At 47.0% G+C, this 20,673-nt stretch overlaps 2 protein-coding genes across 3 annotated transcripts in view; one reads left to right on the top strand and one right to left on the bottom strand.

Annotated features, from left to right (window-relative positions):
- The window catches only part of PPARGC1B (PPARG coactivator 1 beta), a 106,197-nt gene extending 98,130 nt beyond the window's left edge, over positions 1-8,067 (top strand). Inside the window, exon 12 of the mRNA XM_081303375.1 lies at positions 602-8,067. Coding sequence (XP_081159501.1) covers positions 602-702 — 101 coding nt within the window. The 3' untranslated portion in view covers positions 703-8,067. The remainder of the gene's footprint in view (positions 1-601) is intronic.
- Positions 8,068-12,026: 3,959 nt separating this feature from the next.
- PDE6A (phosphodiesterase 6A) overlaps positions 12,027-20,673 on the bottom strand; it is a gene marked incomplete at both ends in the record, with an annotated part of 77,231 nt that continues 68,584 nt past the window's right edge. For both annotated transcript variants that reach the window (XM_081302797.1, XM_081302798.1), the window contains 5 exons: positions 12,027-12,103; positions 13,779-13,926; positions 15,986-16,069; positions 17,629-17,703; positions 18,003-18,066. In XM_081302797.1, the coding sequence (XP_081158923.1) occupies positions 12,027-12,103; positions 13,779-13,926; positions 15,986-16,069; positions 17,629-17,703; positions 18,003-18,066 (448 nt within the window). The remainder of the gene's footprint in view (positions 12,104-13,778; positions 13,927-15,985; positions 16,070-17,628; positions 17,704-18,002; positions 18,067-20,673) is intronic.

Here is a 20,673-nt window from a genome sequence, read left to right as displayed (position 1 = left end):
CTTAACTCACAGGGCCACTGCTGCCTTGGCCCAGGAAGGGGCTTTCCATGGTGACCCCTGACAAGCCAGCAGCTGTGCCCATTAGGGGATCTTGGTAAAATAATACCATCATCATGCACTTGCCTTGTGGGTACATATTGGTGAAGAAGGACACAGAAGTGCAGTGTATAGGGTAGAGCGTGAGATGGGCTTCATAGTACAGGGTGAGTGTCAGGAGGCTTGTAGGATTAGGTTCCCTTGTCTGCACAAGGTCAAGATCCCAGCTTTGCTGGCCCTCCCTCATGTGACTCAACAACAGGAAACTAGAGGGCCAGAAGCTGTGAGGTAGGAGGACTCTAGGATGTCATAGCTGGAAAGGAGCTCTGGAATGCCCTAGGTCAGGGGCCCCTTGTTCTACAACAGGGCCGTGGAGGCTCTGAGATGCTGATGGTGTGGCAGAGACACCATAGCAGGATGGCATCAGTGCTCACTGCCCAGGGCTCATCCCTGCTCTCTGATGCCCGGAGCCAGATCCGCTCCACAGGGCCATGGACAAGCATGGATTTGCTGGGCATCACACCTTTTCACGGTGCTCACGCCTTCCCCTCTCCCTGACCCCCAGATTGCAATCCAGAAGAGGCCCTTCCCGCCTCCGGGAAAAGCAAGTACGAAGCCATGGATTTCGACAGCTTACTGAAAGAGGCCCAGCAGAGCCTGCATTGATCACAGCCTTAACCTTCGAGGAATACCTCAATACCTCAGACAAGGCCCTTCCAATATGTTTACGTTTTCAAAGAAACAAGTATACGAGAAGGAGAGCGAGCAAGCGAGCGAGCGTGAGAGACTTGAAACTGCTGTCCTTTTAAAAAAAAAAAAAACAGATCAATGTTTACATTGCACAAAGCTGCTTCTGTCTGTGAGTTTCCATGGTGTTGATGTTCCACTGCCACATTAGAGTCCCCGCTTCTGACGGGTTGTCCTGGGTGCGCCTCGAAGTGCCGGGTCAGTCACCCTCTGCCCCTCCTGCCCGACTGACTTCCTCTTGTAGACCTGCAGCTGTGTTCACCATAACATCTCTTGTCTGTAGTGTGTGATGATAAAATTGTCACTTGTGAATAGAATCAGGATTATAAACTCATTTTTTAATTGAAGAAAAAAAAGTATATCCTTAAAATAATGTATTTATGGCTCAGATGTACTGTGCCTGGGATTATTGTATTGCTTCCTTGATTTTTAACTATGCACTGTCATGAGGTGTTTGCCATTGAGCTGCTCTGCTCCCCTGGCCAGATTGCCCTGGGTGCTGGGTAACCGATAGGCTGATCCCCAGGAATCATGGGGATCATGGCCTGCAGCCATGACTAGGAGCCATGGAGAAAGATTCTCCATCTTTTCTACCAAGCCTTGCCCTGTTTTGAGCAATTTGAGTCAAATTACAATGACAGCCCTTGTCTAGTGTCCAGCTCACACTTGAAGAGTGCCTGCCTGTGAGTGCTCAGACCCTTGTGCCTTGAGAGGAAGGCAGGATGAGCACGTTGTCCCTGTTTCCAAGAGAGGCAGGCAGTGTGCTGTGAGGCACAATGACTTGCCCGAAGTCCTACAGCCAGAGAGAAGGCAGAGCAATGACCCACACCAGCCTTCTGATTCTCGGTCCCAGGCTGCTGCGGTAGATGGGTAAAGACCCAAAGCTCAGGCACTGATAGAGGTGAGTTCAGCTCAACAGGGCAATAGCCCAGAGAGGCCTAAGGACTCCTTTGGGGCCAGCTCAACATCCCCAGCCCTGGGTGAACTCCAGCTCCAGCACGTTCTTGGGCATGCCATTGGCTCTGATCCTGAGCAGGCCTGGGGCTTACCTCAGCCTATGGACATATCATCAAGGCTTTGAGACGTACCTGGTAGTGGGATAAACAGATAGGCTAGGAGCAGTTATCCTTTGGGGGCCAGATGCCAGCCCATCCTCCTGCTTTTGCCTTTCTTCATCTGTAACATTGTTTGGTGGGGTGGGGCATGGGAGCAGGAAGAGGCCCCAAGGACTGTGGATCAACAAGCATTCTCCAAGCTTCCTTCAAACTTTGTGTTCTTGAGCGATGTCAAAGCCATGTCCAGCTTGATGTTCTAAGGGTGCCTTGGGGCCATTCAGGAGGGAGACTGTGACCAGGCAGAGTATGAGCTCACTGCTCCTGCTTCATACAGTGACTCCTCCTGATCTCTTTCATGCGTCAGGATTCTTTGGGACATTTTTGAATCTGGAAGGGGAAAAAAAAGGTCCTGCCACTTTAAAAAAGTTTGAAAGTGATTCATAAAACTAAACTAGCCAAATTAATCTGTTGCTAATGCCAGAGCTAGTCTTTAGAGATTGGTAGTTGATTTAAAAAAAAAAATACCTCAGTAGGTAAACTGAGCCTACTCTCTTGTTCTGGGTTGTGAACTTGCTCTCTGCCCCCAGATAAGGCTGGAGGAGATGGGCTTTTGCAGACATAGGGAATTTGAACTCATGTGCATCAAGTCATTTGGCCTCTTTGAACCCCAGTTTCCTTCTCCGTAAAATACATTGAGAGGGAGAATTAGGCAGTTCTAACAGTCTTAACTTCTGCTAAGGCAATGTCTAGCTCAAGATGGCAAATACCCAGCACATGTACAACTATTCCCACATCCTTGGCCAATGCAGACATAACTAATCGATCATAGCACTCTGATTCTTTGAACCTTAGATGTGCTATTAGTCCACAACACAGTGCTCTGGGCAGTCATTACAAATTGATCAGAGTTTAATCTATTTGACATCCTGGTCTAATCTTTGGAGATTTTCATCAATCATACAGAGCCATATATTGACTAGGGTTTATGCTTGCCCATACCTGTCTGTCATGCCCTCAATCTATGAAAGAAAACTTTCCTAAAGCCATTCCTCGGCAACAGGCTCTCAATTCTACTGTGACACACAGGGAAGGTAGGGAGTGCAAGCAGACAGGAACCTATTTGGAAAAGGTGAGACTTATAAGGATTGACCAAAAAGGGACTTTCCACAGATCATTCTAAATTCCTTCATAGCCATTCACTGCATCACACATGGAAAGCACATAATCAATGGTTATGGAATGAAACAGAATTAAAATCCTGCTGCTGCTTCCACTAAGACCTAATTGGCATGCATCAAGGAGGAAACTTGAGATTTCACCCTGTGGATGGGAAAGACACTAGATTCACATCTAGAGAACCGGCTGAGTCCCGACACCACCAAGAATTTCCTTGGTAACTTTGCTCAGCCTCTTTCCTCTCTAGGCCACAGAGTTCGGGAAAAGTAGTCCAGATGATCTCAAAGCCCCATGTCTGCTTTTTCCTCCATTGCACTAGGCCAGAGGTTTTACTTTGGTTCCTGAGCTTCAAGAAATGCATTTTTTTTAAGCAAAAAATGAGTCTCTCCCCTGCTTCAGGGTCAGCTGAAGCTTCCCCTTTATACCAGTTCAGTATAGGGCACTTGAAGTCACTTAGACAACATCCTTGAGCAGAACAGGGACCTGAGTGTGGCTGGCATTGGGCCCTAAGGTGCCTAGGGTCAGGGCTGGGGGCTGCTGATAGAGAAGATGCCTGCCAAGGGCGTCCAGTAGTCTCTGTCATCCCATAGAACAAAGGCAACAAGGCCTAACATTGATCAGCCCTGCAGACAACCTCTATCTGGAAGACCCATTCGGTGCTGTGTATTATTTACCAAGGAGACTCCAAGGTTTCTCCAGGACGAGGCAACCTTGGTCTTTTTCCCACCAAATTAAGGAGTAACCCAGAGGGAGCAGCTGCCATTGGCAACCATCTCATTGTAGCTCTGTCCTAGTGTTTGCTCTCAATGATGTTTACATGTAATTTGCCATAACAGCTTCCTGTAGACTGTGTCGACAGCTGCCCTGGCAGGGCAAGCTGTACTGTCCATCTCTGTGCCGTGCTGGTGTTTTCCAGAACTGTCTGATCCAACCACTAAGTGGAATTCTTCCATCTCCTTCCTCAGTCGGTACAAGGCTGAATCAGAATCCTCACTCTAGGGGGCTCTGGTTACTGAAGGAAAATGCATCAAAGAGGTAAAGGATATGAGTGGATGGTGAGCAGCTCAGGCCCCCACTCCCTCCCCATCATGTCCTGCCCCACCCCAACCAGAAAACTGCTCTGAGCCAGATAGCACCTATCTGGTGTCTCATCTGCCTGGAGATCTGGTAGCACGGAGTATGGAGCCTCAGGAAAGCAGCAGGGTTCTGAGAGTGAAATGTGGGAAGGAAGAATGCTCTGAGCCTCAAGGACTGAGTCCCCAAGTCCTGATGTCTTTCATGGCCTAAAGCCTTGCTGGTCAGATTTTCAAGAGTGACTTTTCCTAGACATGCAGTATACTGGTTGAGGCCTCTGTGTGGGAGGTGAGTGGAGAGGAAGGGCAGGCACTGAAGCCCATCCTTCTGCATGGACAGCTCCAGCCATGATCCATCCTAGGCCTTGAGTTCAGCTGAATTGTCAGCTGAACCTGTATCTTGAGAGTTGGGTCATCCCAAACAGGAAGGAGAATCAACCTAGAGATGTGTCCATCTGACTTACTCATGTCAAAATTTCAGTATTTTTCTTAACATTTGAGATTTAGCAACTGTCCTTAGTTTGCCGGGATCCCATATTCCAGTGTCAGATATGACCAAGGAAAGAAATCGGATGTAGAATAGCAAAGTAAAGTGAAACTATTTCATTGGCCAAAGGAGGACCCTCTCACCTCTTCCCAATGGGGCAGAAGGAAACCAACCAGTATCTATGTGCAATATGTTAAAGCTGGTCCCAAAGTTCCTGTGGTATTTGCACACGGAGATGGGCTCCAGGACTGTTTGCAGAGTCCAGAGGTACAGGGTAAATGGAGGGAGAGCCTGTGAGCTGGAAAAGTCAACATGCACAGGGGTGCCCTTGACCCAGAACAAACATGGGGTAAAGGGGATCCCTGGGTGCCAGCTGCAGGACACCCAGGAAGTAGGCAGAAGATGACTTTGCATTCATCAATAAAAGCACTTTGAGAAAACTCCAACACTTCAGCCTGGCTCCATGTTTCTGCACTGGCAAATATAGGTCTCCTATGACCATGCGAGGTGCTGTCCTAGGCATTGGGACAGGGTGGCAGGTGTGAGGGAGGAAAGCAGAGGGGCCTTCCAAGATGGCAGCCCCAGCAGGGAGCCAGTAGGAGGAGCCGCCCTCTGCTAGCCTTTGTTGGAAGCCCTAGAAACAGGGAATGATGGGTTTAGGTCTTGGTACCTAATTTTGTAGAAAGATTAAAAATTGCCCCGTTGATTAAAATGGGTTCATGGAGTAAATCATTTATCTATAAGCCATCTGAGAATAAGAAACCCCAAGGTGTGGCCTTAGGTCCCTGCTTCTTCGTCCAGCAAATGAGACTGTTGAATGATATGTGCATTCCCATCCTGGAACATGAGGAGTTCATCACTCCCTGTGAAACCAATTCCATTCTCTGGCCGAGCCCAGTTCCGGTCCAGGGTAAGGGCTCTCTGCACGGTCGCCAGCCCGCAGCAGGCCCCACATGGTCCTGGCCGAGTTGCCTTATGTGAGGAGGCCAGCTCCCCAGGACAGATCTAAGCCATAGTTTCTAGTGGGGACAGTGAGGAACTTTTAGTTCTCCCCAGCAGCGTGGTTAGGTGGTGATGTCAAATCTCACATTAACCCTGTCATTGTCCCCTTCGAATAGCTTTTAATCTGAATGTTTGTTGTGACCACTGGCTGTTTCTCTCTTCTCAGACAATACTAGCAATACACTATTCCCCCCACCCCCAACAGCTTAACTTAGGCACTTTTCACACATTTCTTTCAAATGATTGTAAAACATATGGGGCAACAGGAGGCACGGATCACACTGCATATGTTTAGGGCAGCTTTTGTTTTTTTGTTTCTAATGGTATAGCAGCAGTGACTGAGGCTTCAGGATTGAGGGGGACAGCTTTACGCAAATTTTTTCATAAGAATGGCTTGTTACATCCAGGAGTAAAGAAATCTAACTATCCAAATTGGGGGCCTGTAAAATATGGTTTGGTCAGTGGTCAGTGCCTAGGCTGTGCCACAGTTCCTCAAAGAGGTGTTCATATAGCTAGAACCCCCTCCATGCTGTGATTTTTTTTTAATCAAAGGTTTCCCAAGAGCCTTCTTTTTCGCTTTGCCAATCCTGTTCAGTGGGTACTTGTGAAGGGAATTGGTCAGCTTCCACCTCAGCACTTTGCCTTATCAACACGCGTTCGCCATCTAGTGGCCAAGACCGTATCCATCAGCACTACTGAGAGAGAAGATGAATAAATCCCTTGAGCTGGCCATATTGAGGTTCCAGCTCCAACTGTGGGAATTAAATATAATGGCATGAGTGAACTGTTTGTGTGCTCAGAGCCCACTGTGACACCAGGGTCAGAAGATTCTAGAAGCAGCCACTTAGACTCATGCAATCTGAGAAATGCATTAGGTATCCTGTAAGTAGAGAAGATAAGAGTGAACCCTACATCCAGGTGCCCGGGAGGGGTTTACTGTAACTGCAATACTGGCAGCCCAGCTGCTGACCTTGTTAAGTGAACCTCTGCTAGTGGCCCACATTACACCTTCAGGTCAAGCAAAGAGGATTGGTGGGATTTGGGGGGCATGCTGGCCATGACCTTGATGTGGTCCACCAAATAGCCAAACAGGTTTTTTTGTTTGTTTTTGTATCTTGTATTTAAAACTCTTGTCCAATGTATTTATGTTAGGAATACAAAGTCATAAACTATTCCCAACTTTGTTTCTTGAGGGATATTCTGATTCCGATTGAAACTAGTTGGAAATCCCAAGGGGAGTGTGGTCAATGGTATGTGGCACAGGGCAATGGACCACTGGATTTCCAGATGGTTTTGCGGGAAGGTGACCATCCGCAAGTCCAGCTCAGTGCAATCTGCTCCAGAAATTCACGCCCACCCCGTCACCTCCTTGTGCCATGTTGTTAACTTTGGCTTAGTGGGTCTGCTTCTTCCAGAGGCAGCTGCTAATGTTGAAACCAACACAAGCTCCCTCTCCCCACCCCCAGGCGTCTAGAGACGGTGTCTGTAGCTAGCCTTAATCGATGGGGCAAGGTGGTCCCTATGGTCCCTTCCAGCATTTCCAAATCTTGGACTCAAAATCCTTTTCTCTTGGTGTGACCATGCAGCCTAGAGAATTCTGAGCAATAGGGAGCCAGGGCTTTCCCTGTCTGTGACAGGGTCAAACCAGGGAGTGGCTAAACTTGTGAGGTTTTGTCATCCCCAGGGGTACTACTGTAGGGGGCATTATTTATTAGGAAGCTCAACAAAGGTAACTACAGCCTGGGGTGTGTGAGTGTAAGGCTGTGTTTGTGAAGTGTGTGTGTATGTGTGTGTGTGTGTGCGCGCGCGCGCGCGTGCATGTGCATTTGCGTATGCACGTGGACACACATCTGTGCCTGTGTGTGTGTGTAGTGTGTGAGTGGAAACTACATTGATGCATTTCTTGAGAAAGGTGCAAGAATTTCACCTACACAGAGGGACACATCTGCTTTGTTATTTATAATAGAAAGCTAAACTTTAATTTTTTAAAGGACACTGCTAATGATTGAGAATCGAGTTTTTAGTTTTGCTATTTTTTTAATTGGTAGAGGATTTTTATATATTTTTTCCATTTTGTTGGGTTGTGTCCTTATTTATATAAATACTTTATCCGTAAGAGGCAAGGAAGAAACCTTCTTTGCTTTTAATTCCTGTGGTTGTCATCGTCCCTATTTTATTTCTGGTGTGATTTATCTGTCTTACCTTCTAAATGAGAAAATGTTTTCCTGTATTTGTACATTGTCAGATTCTATAGTTTCATAGATAATTTAACCAAATGGCTCTATGTATTATTATTCTGTGAGTATAAAGTTCTATTTTAACGTCTGTAAATACTTCAGAACTGGCTTCTTTTCTCAAGCTCCCACGGTGGAGTTATTGTTTACATCACAAAAACTGTAGAATCTCTATGCTCATGTACTGTAAATAGTGAAGTGATCTGCTTATAAATAAACTTAACAAATACACTATGGAGATTAAAAAGACAATACCACCCACAGCCCTGCCCAGGTGTGTCTTTCTTTATTGGTTCTGTGAGCTCATTGAGGACACTCTGGCCACTAAATGGGGACTCGATTCCAGTTCCAGTGTCACTTTCTCTTAGCTGTTCTGCCTTTCTTTACTGTACTCTTCACGGTTCACAATAACCACACAGGCAGTCTCATGTGGCACTTCCTGAACAAAGACCTCCTTGTTCTGTTTTTCACACACACTAAATAACTGTACTCTAGGAGATATTTTGACAGTTTCAGGCAAAACCACTCACCACCCCACAATTACAAAAGTGTCTCATGGAGAGCAGATCTGAACCATGTGCCATGTTTGGGTGAGCAAGGGTCATCTTCCAAGAGTATCCCATGCATGTATGTTATTTAAAAGAGTTTAACTTTTATTTTGCCCTAAAGTTGCTTTTTGGTAATTGAACTTGATTTTTAAATTCAGTCTGTATACAAGATGCCCATGAGCCCCCCAAAGGTCAAAATATCAATGAAGATAATTACACACAAACAAGAACAGGTACAATGACCTGTTACATTTCATGTCATGTGCAAACCATTTTCAGATTGTTGTTTATTTATTTGGTACTGGGGATTGAACCCAGGGGAAGCTTAACTACTAAGCCACATCCCCAGCCCTTTTTATATTTTATTTTAGAGACAGGGCCTCACTGCTGGGATTACAGACATGTGCCACCATGCCCAGCTCAAATTGTTGTTTATTATGTATGTAAGCATTTCTCCTTGTTCAGGTGATAATTTTCAGTCTATGAAAATTGTTTGGATTTCTCAAGTTGGAGGGGAGTGGATCATAATTTTTCCCATTAAAATGAACAGGGATGTTTCTACAGAGAGAAGAGCTCTCCAGTGTGAATTGAGTCATTAGGAAGGGCCTCTGTGTGACTGCTGCCCCATGTCTGTTGCCCCTTACCCCATTAGATGGGAAGTAAGCCCTGGGAGAATGGGACTGCTCCATTCACTTCAGGGCGACCCGCCCCACCAACCAGCAGTCTGAGTGGGCACCACCCATGGAGCAAGGAACAGAATGGCAATCATAGAGCCTCAAGACCTGCCTTGGGTTTGAGACCCAACTCTGCATCACACTTCTGTATCATGTGAACCATTTCTTCAGCTCTTGGTTTCCCCAACTATGAAACAAGATGATTTGCTTAGATGAACTCAAAGTCCTTTACGTTCTAAAAAACTGATTATCAGAAGCTGCATGGTATAGGGAAAAGGATTACAAACTGGAGTTCTGGTGTTTAGGCAGTTTGGTTTTGAGTTTTGACTCCATCACTTAGAAGCTGTTTGTCCTTAGACAAGTTTCTTAACCTCTCTGAGTTTGCTCTTCATGTGATAAATGGGGCTAGGTTTGTTGTGGGGACAAAGTTGAATATACACAGTACCTAGCACACTGTACGCACTTGGTAAACATTAACCATGACCCTCATCATTGCAGTTTCATTTGGTGCTAACCATAGCCCTGTTTGAGAGGCAGAGTCCTTGCCTGATATTCAGTTGGTGGGTTGAAAAGGCTGAGAAATAGAACAGAAGGAACTTGTCCCAGGGACTCAGTAATGTAGTGGCAAAGCCAAGACCACCAGCAGCAATGCTTGTGTGTTTATGAGTGACAATTTTTTTTCCTCTCCACTCTGCACTTAACCATGACACATAATATGCTTAGGGACATGCCCCTGCTTAAAAGACCAATGCTCTTGTGAGTGGCAGGACAAAATCTAGCTTGGAAGTTAAAAGATGGGAGGCCAGGCCCATCTCCCTTTTGACGTGGCCTGCAAATAAGGTCAGGGCTTGTGCATCAGGAACCCAGATTGATCTGCTATGGAAATCACAGTGGTGTGTGTCCTGCATACTGTGTTCTTGTGTGCTAGAGGGAAGCCTGGAAACCACATGAACTTGGCCCAGTTCCAGCCTCTCACTGGTCTTCAATTTCCCCCTTTATATAAAAAGAGGAGTTAGAGTAGACTGGGGATTTATGAATAGTTCGGGAAACCATGTGGTTCCGCCTCCTCAAAGCAACTGCTTTAACCCATCAGCTTCTGCAAAACCTACTTGGGAGAAATGTCTGTTTGCAAGAGAATAGGGGACAGGAATGTGTTGTACACCATCACAGAACAAAGATACCAGTCCAGAATGTGGGACAGTGACCTCACTTCTATATGAGTCCCTGGAGAAGGAAAAGAGGAAAGAACACTGTTGGACACTGAAAGAGACTTAGGAGTCAGAACCACAGTACTGTGCGAGGTGGTGACATGAATTGGCTCCATCATGTGACAGTCCCCCGTATATAGGTCTATCAGAACATCATCACTTTAAATAGAAGCCATTTTTATTGGTCAGTTCTACTTCAATAAAGCTGGGGAGAGGAAAAAGGTAGAAAGAAAATTCGAGTTTGGGCAATTAGCAGAAGCTTAGAGCAGACTTTTCAGCATGCTTTTGCCAATTTCAACTTTCGTTTTCTTTTTGGTGCTGGGGATTGAACCATACTTTCATTTTCTTTTGCCTTTTTCAACACGGTTACTATAGCATGACTACTACTTGTACCAGGCAGGCATTGCTGACCCACCAGAGTGTACTTTGATTTGGTTTTAAAGAAATAATCTCTATTTTTAAACTAACAGAATGCCATGAATTGAAACTGAAGGTCTACAATTAAGAATGATTTACCTTAACTTATTTATACACCTTGAAATCAATGGAAGATTCAAGAATAAGTCTATCTTCCTAAAATCTAGCAAGTATAAAGGAACACAGCAACTAAATTCAATTGTTTAGGTCAGATTCAAGCAAATCAGCTCTCAAAGACATTTTTAAGACAATAGGGGAAGTTGATGAAGGGTCGTTGCCACAAATTGGGTTCCCCAGGAAGCAGACTCTCAAAGGGATGCTTGGGGAGAGAAAGGGAGGGGAGTGGTGATGGGAACTTATCAACAGCCTTGATGGACCCCGCAGGAGACCTGGAGCTAGAAAGGCCTTGCAGAGTTCCCCATGGTGGGTCAAGATGGCCAGGCTTCTCCAGCATGAGTCAATCGCTGGATATAGGGCACTCATTCCTCCCAGGCTGATTTCTGGAATTGCAAAGAGTGTCCCTGTGCCTGAGGAGAACCCTGAAGGAGCTGGCACTGAAGCTGCGGCTGACAGCACTCACAGTTACTGGGGCCCCATGTCCAGTATTGAAGGACTTTGTCATTCAGGACTGGTCTGCACGGCTATCCCTGCATACACGAGCTGTTCCTGTGCTATGTGTGAATCCCTGCTTATGCTGGAAAAATCCCTTAGTCCTTTCAAGACGTGACAGAAGAGTGAAAAGATATGGAGTGAAAAGGTATGTCACATTTACCTTAAAGTATTTCAGCTAAGAAAAGAGAAAAAAAGAAATGTAAAAAGGAAGATGAAGTAAATGTAGCCAAATCGTGATATTCACATCCGGGTGGTGGGTACCTGGGGATTCGATTTATAATTTTCTTTTTTTTAAATATTATTTTAGATGCTGATGGACCTTTATTTTATTCATTTATTTATAGTGCTGCTGAGAATCAAATCCAGTGACTCACACATGCTAGGCAAGCGCTCGATTATATGAGCCACAGCCCCAGCCCTCAATTTATAATTTTCTACTTTTGAGAGTAACCAAGAACTTGTATAATGAAACATTAAACAGAAGTATAAGAACAAAAATGACTCTATGCAAGCAGGTGAACCTGAAATCTAATTGATGTCTATGAAACTTAGTATATTGGTTTTAGCTTAATGGACAATTCTCAAGGCTAGAAAACAAAAATGTTCAAAACCCACTAGATGAGATGTAAATGGATTATCCATCATCACTCAAATCCTGCGATGCTTTCACTTCTCAAGGTGTGTGACTTTCTAATGGCTTGGGTGACCTCTTTCCTCGAATAGATGGTGCCATTCTGACCAGCAGTGGCCGGAGGTGCTACTGGATGCAGCAGGACTTGGATGCAGGTGCACCCCCAGGGTTAGAATTCCCCGTAGGCTGGTTTCCGGAGGCTGCTGTAATCAGACAGGAAAGAGATCATGACAGATTAAGAGGAGGTTGCAGCTGGTCTGGTGGAACACACCTGTAATCCCAGTGGCTTGGGAGCCTGAGGCAGGAGGATCATGAGTTCAAACCCAGCCTCAGCAACTTAGTGAGGCCCTCAGCAACTCAGTGAGACCCTGTCTCTAAATACAATATAAAAACAGCTGGGGATGTGACTCAGTGGTTAAGCACGGTGGTTTGAGGCTGCAGTGGGCTTCCCCTTTGACCTGGTTTGTACTAAGAGTTGAAAACTCAAGGGCTTTAGGACACCAACAGATAACCGTCAGGGGGTGGCACACACCTGAAATCCTAGCTACTTGGGAGACTGAGGAGGAAGAATCCCAAATTGAAGCCCAGCCTGGGCAACTTAGGGAGACCCTGTCTCAAAGAAATAGAAAGGACTGGGAATGTAGCTCAGTGGTAGAGCACCCCCTGGGTTCAATTCCCCAGTCCCCACCACCACCACCACACACACACAAATAGGACAGAGATGATAACAAATGACGATCCACATTTGGCATTAATGTCTGGGAGACACGGGAGTCGGGAGGACTAGCAACTGTGACAAACTGGAGAGACCCACTCAGCTTCAGTCACTTATGCAGAAATGAAAGGCTGATGTGGCCAGGCCTTGATCTTTTAAAAAGAAAAGCTGGAAATCTGTATTTTTAAATCTGAACTATCCTAATTTTAAAATATGGATGGAAAATTCACATTAAAAAATAAAATGCAGGGGTTCGAGGCATAGCTCAGTGGTGGGGCACTCGCCTAGCCTGTGTAAGGTCCTGAAAGTCTTTAGCACTGCAAATACACACACACACACACACACACACACACACACACACACACATATTTGAAAAAAAAAATGCAGGCCACAAGTTCACACAAACCTGCCACAAGTTCAAAAGATAGTTTATGCGAATTAGAGAAAAACACTTCTTCCTCCAGAGACTTTGCTGCCATTTTCTGGAAAACTGCAATAGCTGTACGTGTCTGTGATGGGTAGGAGGCCCTCGGAGGTATGAAAAGAACAACTGGCAAAATCAACAGGGTGCCTCCATATTTGCAGCTGCCCATGTAGGATCATATCTCAGTGCCCAGAGCAGAGCCGAGCTGTGGACCTGACTGCAACCATGTGTAAGAGGGACAGAGTATAGATTGCACTCAGGGTGGGGCAGGGACTCTAAGCCAAGTCCTAGGAGGAGCTGATCAAAGAAATGACGAGTGGCAGTGTCACTGGGGAAGAGTTGGAGCAGACAAACCCGACTTGAAGCTGGATGGAAGCTTCAACAAAGAGGACCAGGTGAGTTCAAGGAAGACCCAACTGGCACTGAGTGGGAGTCTCGTGTCAGGCACGGAGCCTTTGTAGTACGCACGGGCAGGATTCAGAAGGCTGGAAACATGGCCTCTAAAATCCCTTCCAACTGACCTTTCTAGTTCTTTCCTTTGCCTTGGGGTGGGGTGGGGTGTCCACAGCCTCAGTCAGCCTCTCTAGCTGGGAGGCCTGGAGCCCCCTTGGCCTCCATCTGATAACCAGGTTCTGCCACTTAGCGGACAGTGACCACTGGCCTCAGTGCCCTCCTACACAGAATGGGGACAGTAAGCAGGTGCGGCAGGCTATGGATTCCTGTCCTCCCCTGGGCAGACCTTGCTGGGCCTCCTGCTGCTTCTGCTTCTCCTCCTCCAGCGCCTTCATCTTGGCCTCATATTCGTCAGCAAGCGCCTTCCACTCCTTGCGGTTGTTGGTGATCCCATCCAGCATGGGGGTGATCTCCTCATGGAAACGGGAGAATTCCTGGGACAGAGAGAGAATGAGCCTCTGGCCCAGAGGCCATGCCCCAGGGGCCCAGCCTGAGGTCAGGCACGGTTAGAAATGCAGGGCACCAGAATGCGCTGCCTCTGGATGCAGGTGCGCCCACTGGGCCTCCCATCCACGGGATCCCATGATGCCTTTCCTCCCCAGGTAATGTGCTCTGCACAGCCTTCCCTCGGGGTGAGGGGCAAGCCCTCACCAGGGTGTCCACGCCCTCCACAGCCCAGGGCCCCCTGCCTCTCTCCACCAGGAGCCCTCTGGGCACTCCAAGCCTCTGTTCCTCAGTGTCCTGTGTCTGTGGGCTTCGCACAAGCTCTTCCCTCTGCAAGAATGCTCTAATCTCTCCTCCTTCCCTGACACTCCACTTACTCCTCACTTCCTCAGGGGAACCCCTCTGACCCCCTAGGTAAATCAGACTCCCTACTGGACCCTCTCAGAGCATCCCTACCCCATTTTTTTGTTTTGTTTTGGTACCGGAGTTTGAACCCAGAGGCCCTAACCACTGAGCAACCTCCCCAGCCCTTTTTATATTTTATTTAGAGACAGGATCTCACTGAGTTGCTTAGAGCCTCACTTGGTTGCTGAAGCTGGCTTTGAACTTGCGACCCTCTGCCTCAGCCTCCCTAGCCACTGGAATTACAATCAGCTCCCAAAAGCTCCCAAAGCCCTTTCGTATCATATCTCACTTGCTAGAAATGATTCCCCTGGCCTGCCTCACCCAGAGGCTGACACCTGGAGAGGGTAGGAACGTTACAGCCTCATCTCTTGGCGTGGCCCTGGTAGACCCCAGGATCTGGGACACAAAAATACTGTAAACATGTGCAGAATGCAATTGGGATTTTTAGATGTTGAGGTGACTCTTCAGGGTTCTTACAATGCTGAGGACAAAAAATGATGCTGTCGGGGCTTTCGTTGTAGCTCAGTGGTAGAGTGTTTGACTAGATCATGTGAGGCACTGGGTTCAACCCTCAGCACCACTTAAAAATAAAGTTATCCTGTCCATATACAACTAACAAAAAATTTTTTAAAAATTGATGCTGTCAGCACAGCATATTACAGTTCATGAAGCAATGTATTTCCTTTGGTCTTGGGAAGATCCCAGGATGTATAAGACCCGCCACTCCTGCATGTAGGAAACATGCAAGCGGATGGAGTGGATTTCCCTGGTAAGGACACACTACAGCAGAGTTCCCGCCAAAGCCAGCTGAGCTCAGAGATGCCTGGGTAAGTGTTTAAGCTCTGCCACAAACTCTGTGACCTCGGGCAGGTCATTTTCAGCCAGAAATTAGAACAGTAACTGTGCCTACCCTAAGGACAGCTGTGATTACGCAGGTAAAGCCCAGCCTCCCTCATTTCATCATAATGCCGCTGGTAGGGCGAGCGTTAGCACGCAGCCCTGTGGACCAGGGGCCCCATAGGTCTGCATTGCACCAGAGGGGCTCTCGGGCCCTCTGGGGGCATCTGCGCGTCTCCTTCCTAGCAGAAGAGGGGCTGCTAACAGAGCCCAGAGCCTGAACTACTGAGTCTGCCTCATGGCTGGATCCAGGGAAGGTGGCCCTGGCACTGCTCATCTCTAAACTCTGTCTCTTCACCTATCATGTCACCAAAATAAAAAATTTAAAGGGAGTGGAGAGCGGAGGTGCATTTGGAAGCAGTGGGTTTCTCCAGAGGGAGACTTTAACCTTGAACAAAAAATCCAAGAAAAATTCTGGACTTTGGCCTGTCACATTCCCACCAGTTTAGGAGGCTATGTGTGTGCTCTTTCCTCTTCCCCTGTCTGAAACCAGGCTGAATCATCTGGCCCCCAACAATTTACTGAGTAACTAAGGTGTGCTAAGCTCCAGGCTCCAGCCTGGTAACGCAATCACCCTGTCCCTGTAGAGCTGCTCTGAGGTCCAAATGCCACTGGAGATGGAATGCACTTTGTGAAGTATCCCCCCCACTGGTTACCTTGCTGGTGTTTATTACCCCTGAAGTCTTAGGGATCCCAGGCTTAACAAAGACATCTATCTGGGTTTGAGGAAGCCCAGGGCCTGCCTACCTTGTAGACAAAGGTGCACACAAAGTCAATGAAGCCAACTTGAAGCTTAGGGAGTTCATCTGCCTTGTTTCTGTCCATCATGGGCTGTCAGGGGGAGAAAGAGTTAACCGCACTGGGCAGTAAGAGCCCCCGCTACCTAATGAAGCATTCTTGCTAAAAAGAAATAAATGGGGGGGGGGGGAGGGAGATCTTCACTCTAGATATTATGATAAGGTGGATTATTTTCTCTTGAATATGCATTTACTTTTTGAAAAATACTCAACAAATGCCCCCCTCCCAAGAAATAAATAGTGAAAAGTTAAACAAAATTCAAATCCTAAACTCACCAAGTTTCCAGATCTGACTAGCACTTTGCAAGAAAAAAGAGGGAATAGGGACCACATCAAATAATACCCTAAGGGTAAAATCTACAAAATCCAGAATGTAAGGAACTTCACAACAAAAGACCAACCATCTTCAACAAGTAAAGGTCATAAAAAAAAAAAAAAGCCAGGGAGCAGGTGGGAATTGGGAACATACTACTGATTAAAAGAGACTTAATAGAATAATATAACTGGGGACAGTCTGTTCCATGACTGGGTCCTGATTTGAACAAATCAACTGAATTCTTTTTCTCAATCAAGAAAAAAGAGCAGAGATTGAGGATTGGATGATATTAAAGTATAATTATTAATCTTGTGAGTGTGGTGAAGATATTGGGTTATATGTATGTATGCATGTTTTTGTCTATATTATGGTTATACACATTTTTTTTTTGGTACCAAGGATTGAACCCAGAGGCACTGAGCCACATCCCCAGCCCTTTTTAAATATTTTATTTAGAAGGAGCTTTCACTGAATTGCTGAGGGCCTTGCTAAGTTGCTGAGGCTGACTTTGACCTTGAGATCCTCCTGCCTTAGCCTCTCCAGCCCCTGGGATTACAGGCAGGTACCACTGCTCCCAGCAAGAACCGCAACTCTTTTTTGGCCCTCAAGGCTCCCGTTCATGACCCTACCTGCTCCTCCTGCTCACTCTCTCCTAAGGGAGGCCCCTCACCCCTACACACTCTTGGTTTAGTTGGTTCCCCCATGAGTGATTTGTCCCCCTCCTCTCCAAACTCTCCTCTACTTTGGAGCTCTGCCCTCAGGGCCTTTGAGACACCCGGTGTCTGGTCTCCCCACCTCTTCCAGGAAGCCAGCTGACTGTCCCAGCAAAGGGAACTTTCAAATGTGTCAGACTCACAGCTTCACGAAGTCTTCCCTTGTTCACTCTGCATTGTCAGCACAGGCCCAGGGGAGGTGGACCCCTACACTGTTGGCACTGAAAGAGTGACAAGACTCTAAGTCGTGGTGTCCGCTTCTCAGGCTCTGTGCAGCTGAGTGAGCTAAGGACACTTGCACCAGAACAAGGTCCTCCAACAGGAGGGCTCATCAGAGCACATACTGCTACCACCCCTCCCCTCCTCGCCCCAGCTTCTGGAAGGAAGGCCTGTGAATCTGCATCTCTAACCTGTTCTCAGGCAATGAGGTTGAGGGCCATCAGGGACCCTCTGGGCACCGTGCATTAGGGTAAGGTCATGCATCTCTATGCCAGGGGTTATGTCTTTGGGTCAGGATGAGATCACACGTGCCTAGCAATCAGCCAACGTCCCCTGTCTACTCACAATGGGACTCTGCTGCAGCACTGTGCGCTCCAGGTCGCCTTGCTCCCAGAACTCTGCTGCTACCAGTAGAGCCACCTGCAACAGATAGACGCTGTCACACACACACACTCCAGGTCAGAGCCCCAACCCCAATCCTGTCCCTGCTTCCACCCGACTTGTGTTTCCAACTTAGCAAAAAAGATAAACCCACCCCTGCCCTGCCACCCCCACTTTTTATTGTCACTGGAAAAAACAGAAAGCAAATTCCCTCAGTCTTGGCAGAGGCGGCTGGAGCAAAGGTGCTTGAACTCTGGGTAAGACTTGAGAGACTCCAGGCCTCATTACCTGCTTCAGCAGGACCGGCTCCCCGCCTCTGGGTCAGGAGGGGCCCATACCTTGCTCTGCACCTCCCAGGGCTTGGTGATGGCTGAGAGATCACAGGCGGTCATCATCATGGCCCTGGGCACACAGGGGAGTTCCATCAGATCAAGGCAATTTCAGGCTGCATGTATGGGTAATTCACTGCTCTCTCTTTCTCTGTCCCCCAATAGTAGGTGACTTCACCCTGTTGTGAGGACAGGGCTCACTTCCCTGTTGGGTCCTGGGTCAGGCATTGAAGTCAGACAGAGGTTTTATTCCTGCCTCTTGGTTATCAGAGATTTGACATTAAGCCAGGAAACCAAGCTCCCTAAGCCTGTCTGATGATAATGGTAGTTCCCTCACAGGGTAAGTATGACATGTGGCTCAAGCAGTAGCGCGCTCGCCTGGCATGCGCGGGGCACTGGGTTCGATCCTCAGCATCACATAAAAATAAAATAAAGATGTTGTGTCCACCAAAAACCAAAAAATAAATATTTAAAGAATTATCTCTCTTTAAAAAAAAAAGACAATTTTTATATGTAAAAATCTCTGTGTAGTGCCCAGACACCGTATGTGCACAATAAACACATAATGTGTTTTTTTCTATGCACTGGGCACCATTCTAGGCACTGAATAACTATCAATTTAATTTTATTTTACTTTGTGGGGGTGGTATCAGAGACTGAACTCAGGGGCATTCGACCAGTGAGCCACATCCTCAGCCCTATTTTGTATTTTATTTAGAGACTGGGTCTCACTGAATTGCTTAGCACCTTGTTTTTGCTGAGGCTGGTTTTGAACTGGTGATCCTCTTGCCTCAGGCTCCTGAGGCGCTGGGATTACAGGTGTGCCCCACCACACAGGGCTCCATTGATTTTATTTAAATCTCACCACACCTGCAGAATCCCTCTCCCTGGCTGAGAATGAAGAGCAATGTTTCTCAACCTTTTTTTCTCATTTCTGCCCCCTGCCCCAATTGCAAAAGATTATATATATATATATTTTTTTAATTGCCCTCACCATGAACTCGTGTGTGTGTGTGTGTGTGTGTGTGTGTGTTGCTGGGGATTGAACCCAGGGCCTTGTGCATGTGAGGCGAACACTCTACCAACTGAGCTATATCCCTAGCCCTATGAACTCTTTAATTCCACAGATGCACTGTATATCTGCTCAGATAGCCACAGACCATTGTAACATCTAAGATCTTCCCCTCCTCCCCTCAAGAACCACCTTTGGCTCCACCAGAGGCTATGGGCCCCTGTTGAATAGGCATGGGATAGAGAGCAGTAGGACCGGCAGAGCAAGGGCCCTGTGTGTGAAGGAGAGCAGAAAGGGGTGGGTGGGAGAAAGGGTCCCGAGGTGAACTCTCAGCAGAGTTTCTCACTGATGGAAAGGTGGACAGGTGTTCCAAAACTGGTGGAGAGAACATAAAATGAAAGGGTGGGGGGAGAGAAACAAAGAATTGGAGCACGAGGTGGGGCAGAAATTTGAGAAGGCATTTCAGAGAAGATAATCCAGGGCCACGTGTGTGCCCTATATCTGGTAAGTAGAGGAGGGTTCAGAGCCTACCATCACTTCCTCAGAGCTGTGCTGTAGGAAGGTGTCTTGGGAGCCCACAGAGGAAGGAGCCGAAAGGAGAAAGTGAGAAAGAAGAAGATGCTGCAGCAACCCAGGCATCAGCAGGAGGGCTACAGGGCTGACCTGCAGCAGCACCTGTCTGCAGCAGGGAGCGCCATAGGTGAGACCTGCAGGCCGGGCAGGGGCAGAGGAGAGGGAACAGTTAAAGGAGGCTGGAGCTCTGGATTTAACTTGCTGCTTGAGTGATTTTGCAATCAATCAGCTGAACCTGGCACATTTCACAGAGGCTAGTCTGGGAGACTGTAAGAAAAAAGTCACTCATCAAGTATTAAGAAGTTTAAATAAAATCTTTAATTACATTAGCCTCAAAAATTCACATAATTCTTTAAGCTTTCAGAAATGCAAACATTTAGAAACACCTTCATGCTTTAGAGTGACAGCTGAATACATGGCCTATGCTTAGGGTCATGTGTCATGGACATGTGAAGCTCACTAGCAACTAGATTAAATCAATCATGCTCAGCCATGCATGCAAAAGTCTCTGTCTTCCTGGTAACTGTCATTGTTCACATATTCAGTTTATGGATGTGGCTTTAGGGGAGCATTGGATGTTTGTTTTCCTTGACAAAAGAGATCACATGAAAAACACCCCCAGAGATGGGGAAACGCACCCAACTGTTTTATAGACAGCGATTCAGTGTGTGCAGAGGGTTGGGGGCAGACACCTAGGTGCCAGAACAGCCAATCAGAAACCTCAGGCCCTAAAGACAGGCATTACATTCATGGCAGCACCATCGCTGAACATGAACTGGAGCCCCGGATGCTAGGCTGGGCATGGATGAGAGGTGTGGAGAAGCTCACAGTCACCGAAAAGAAAAAATCCAAAAGTGAGAGCCACTGGCTCAGCCCAGAGGGCATCTAGGAGATGACAGTAGAGCAGGAACTTGGGGGGGCATAGGAGCTCATAGATACAGATTGAGGCTCGAGTCTCTCCAAATTCATATAAAATTCCTAACCCCCAATGTGGTGGTATTAGGAAGCAGGATCTTTGAAGGTAATTCGTTTTAGATGAGGTCATGAGGGTCGAGACCTCATGATGGATTAGTGCTCATATAAGAAGAGAAAGAA

Source organism: Spermophilus citellus (genome assembly GCF_964194105.1).
Source record: "Spermophilus citellus genome assembly, chromosome: 1".
NCBI classification, from domain to species: Eukaryota; Metazoa; Chordata; class Mammalia; order Rodentia; family Sciuridae; genus Spermophilus; species Spermophilus citellus.
Note: the sequence above shows the minus strand (reverse complement) of the source record. Positions and strands in the feature narration are given on the sequence as shown.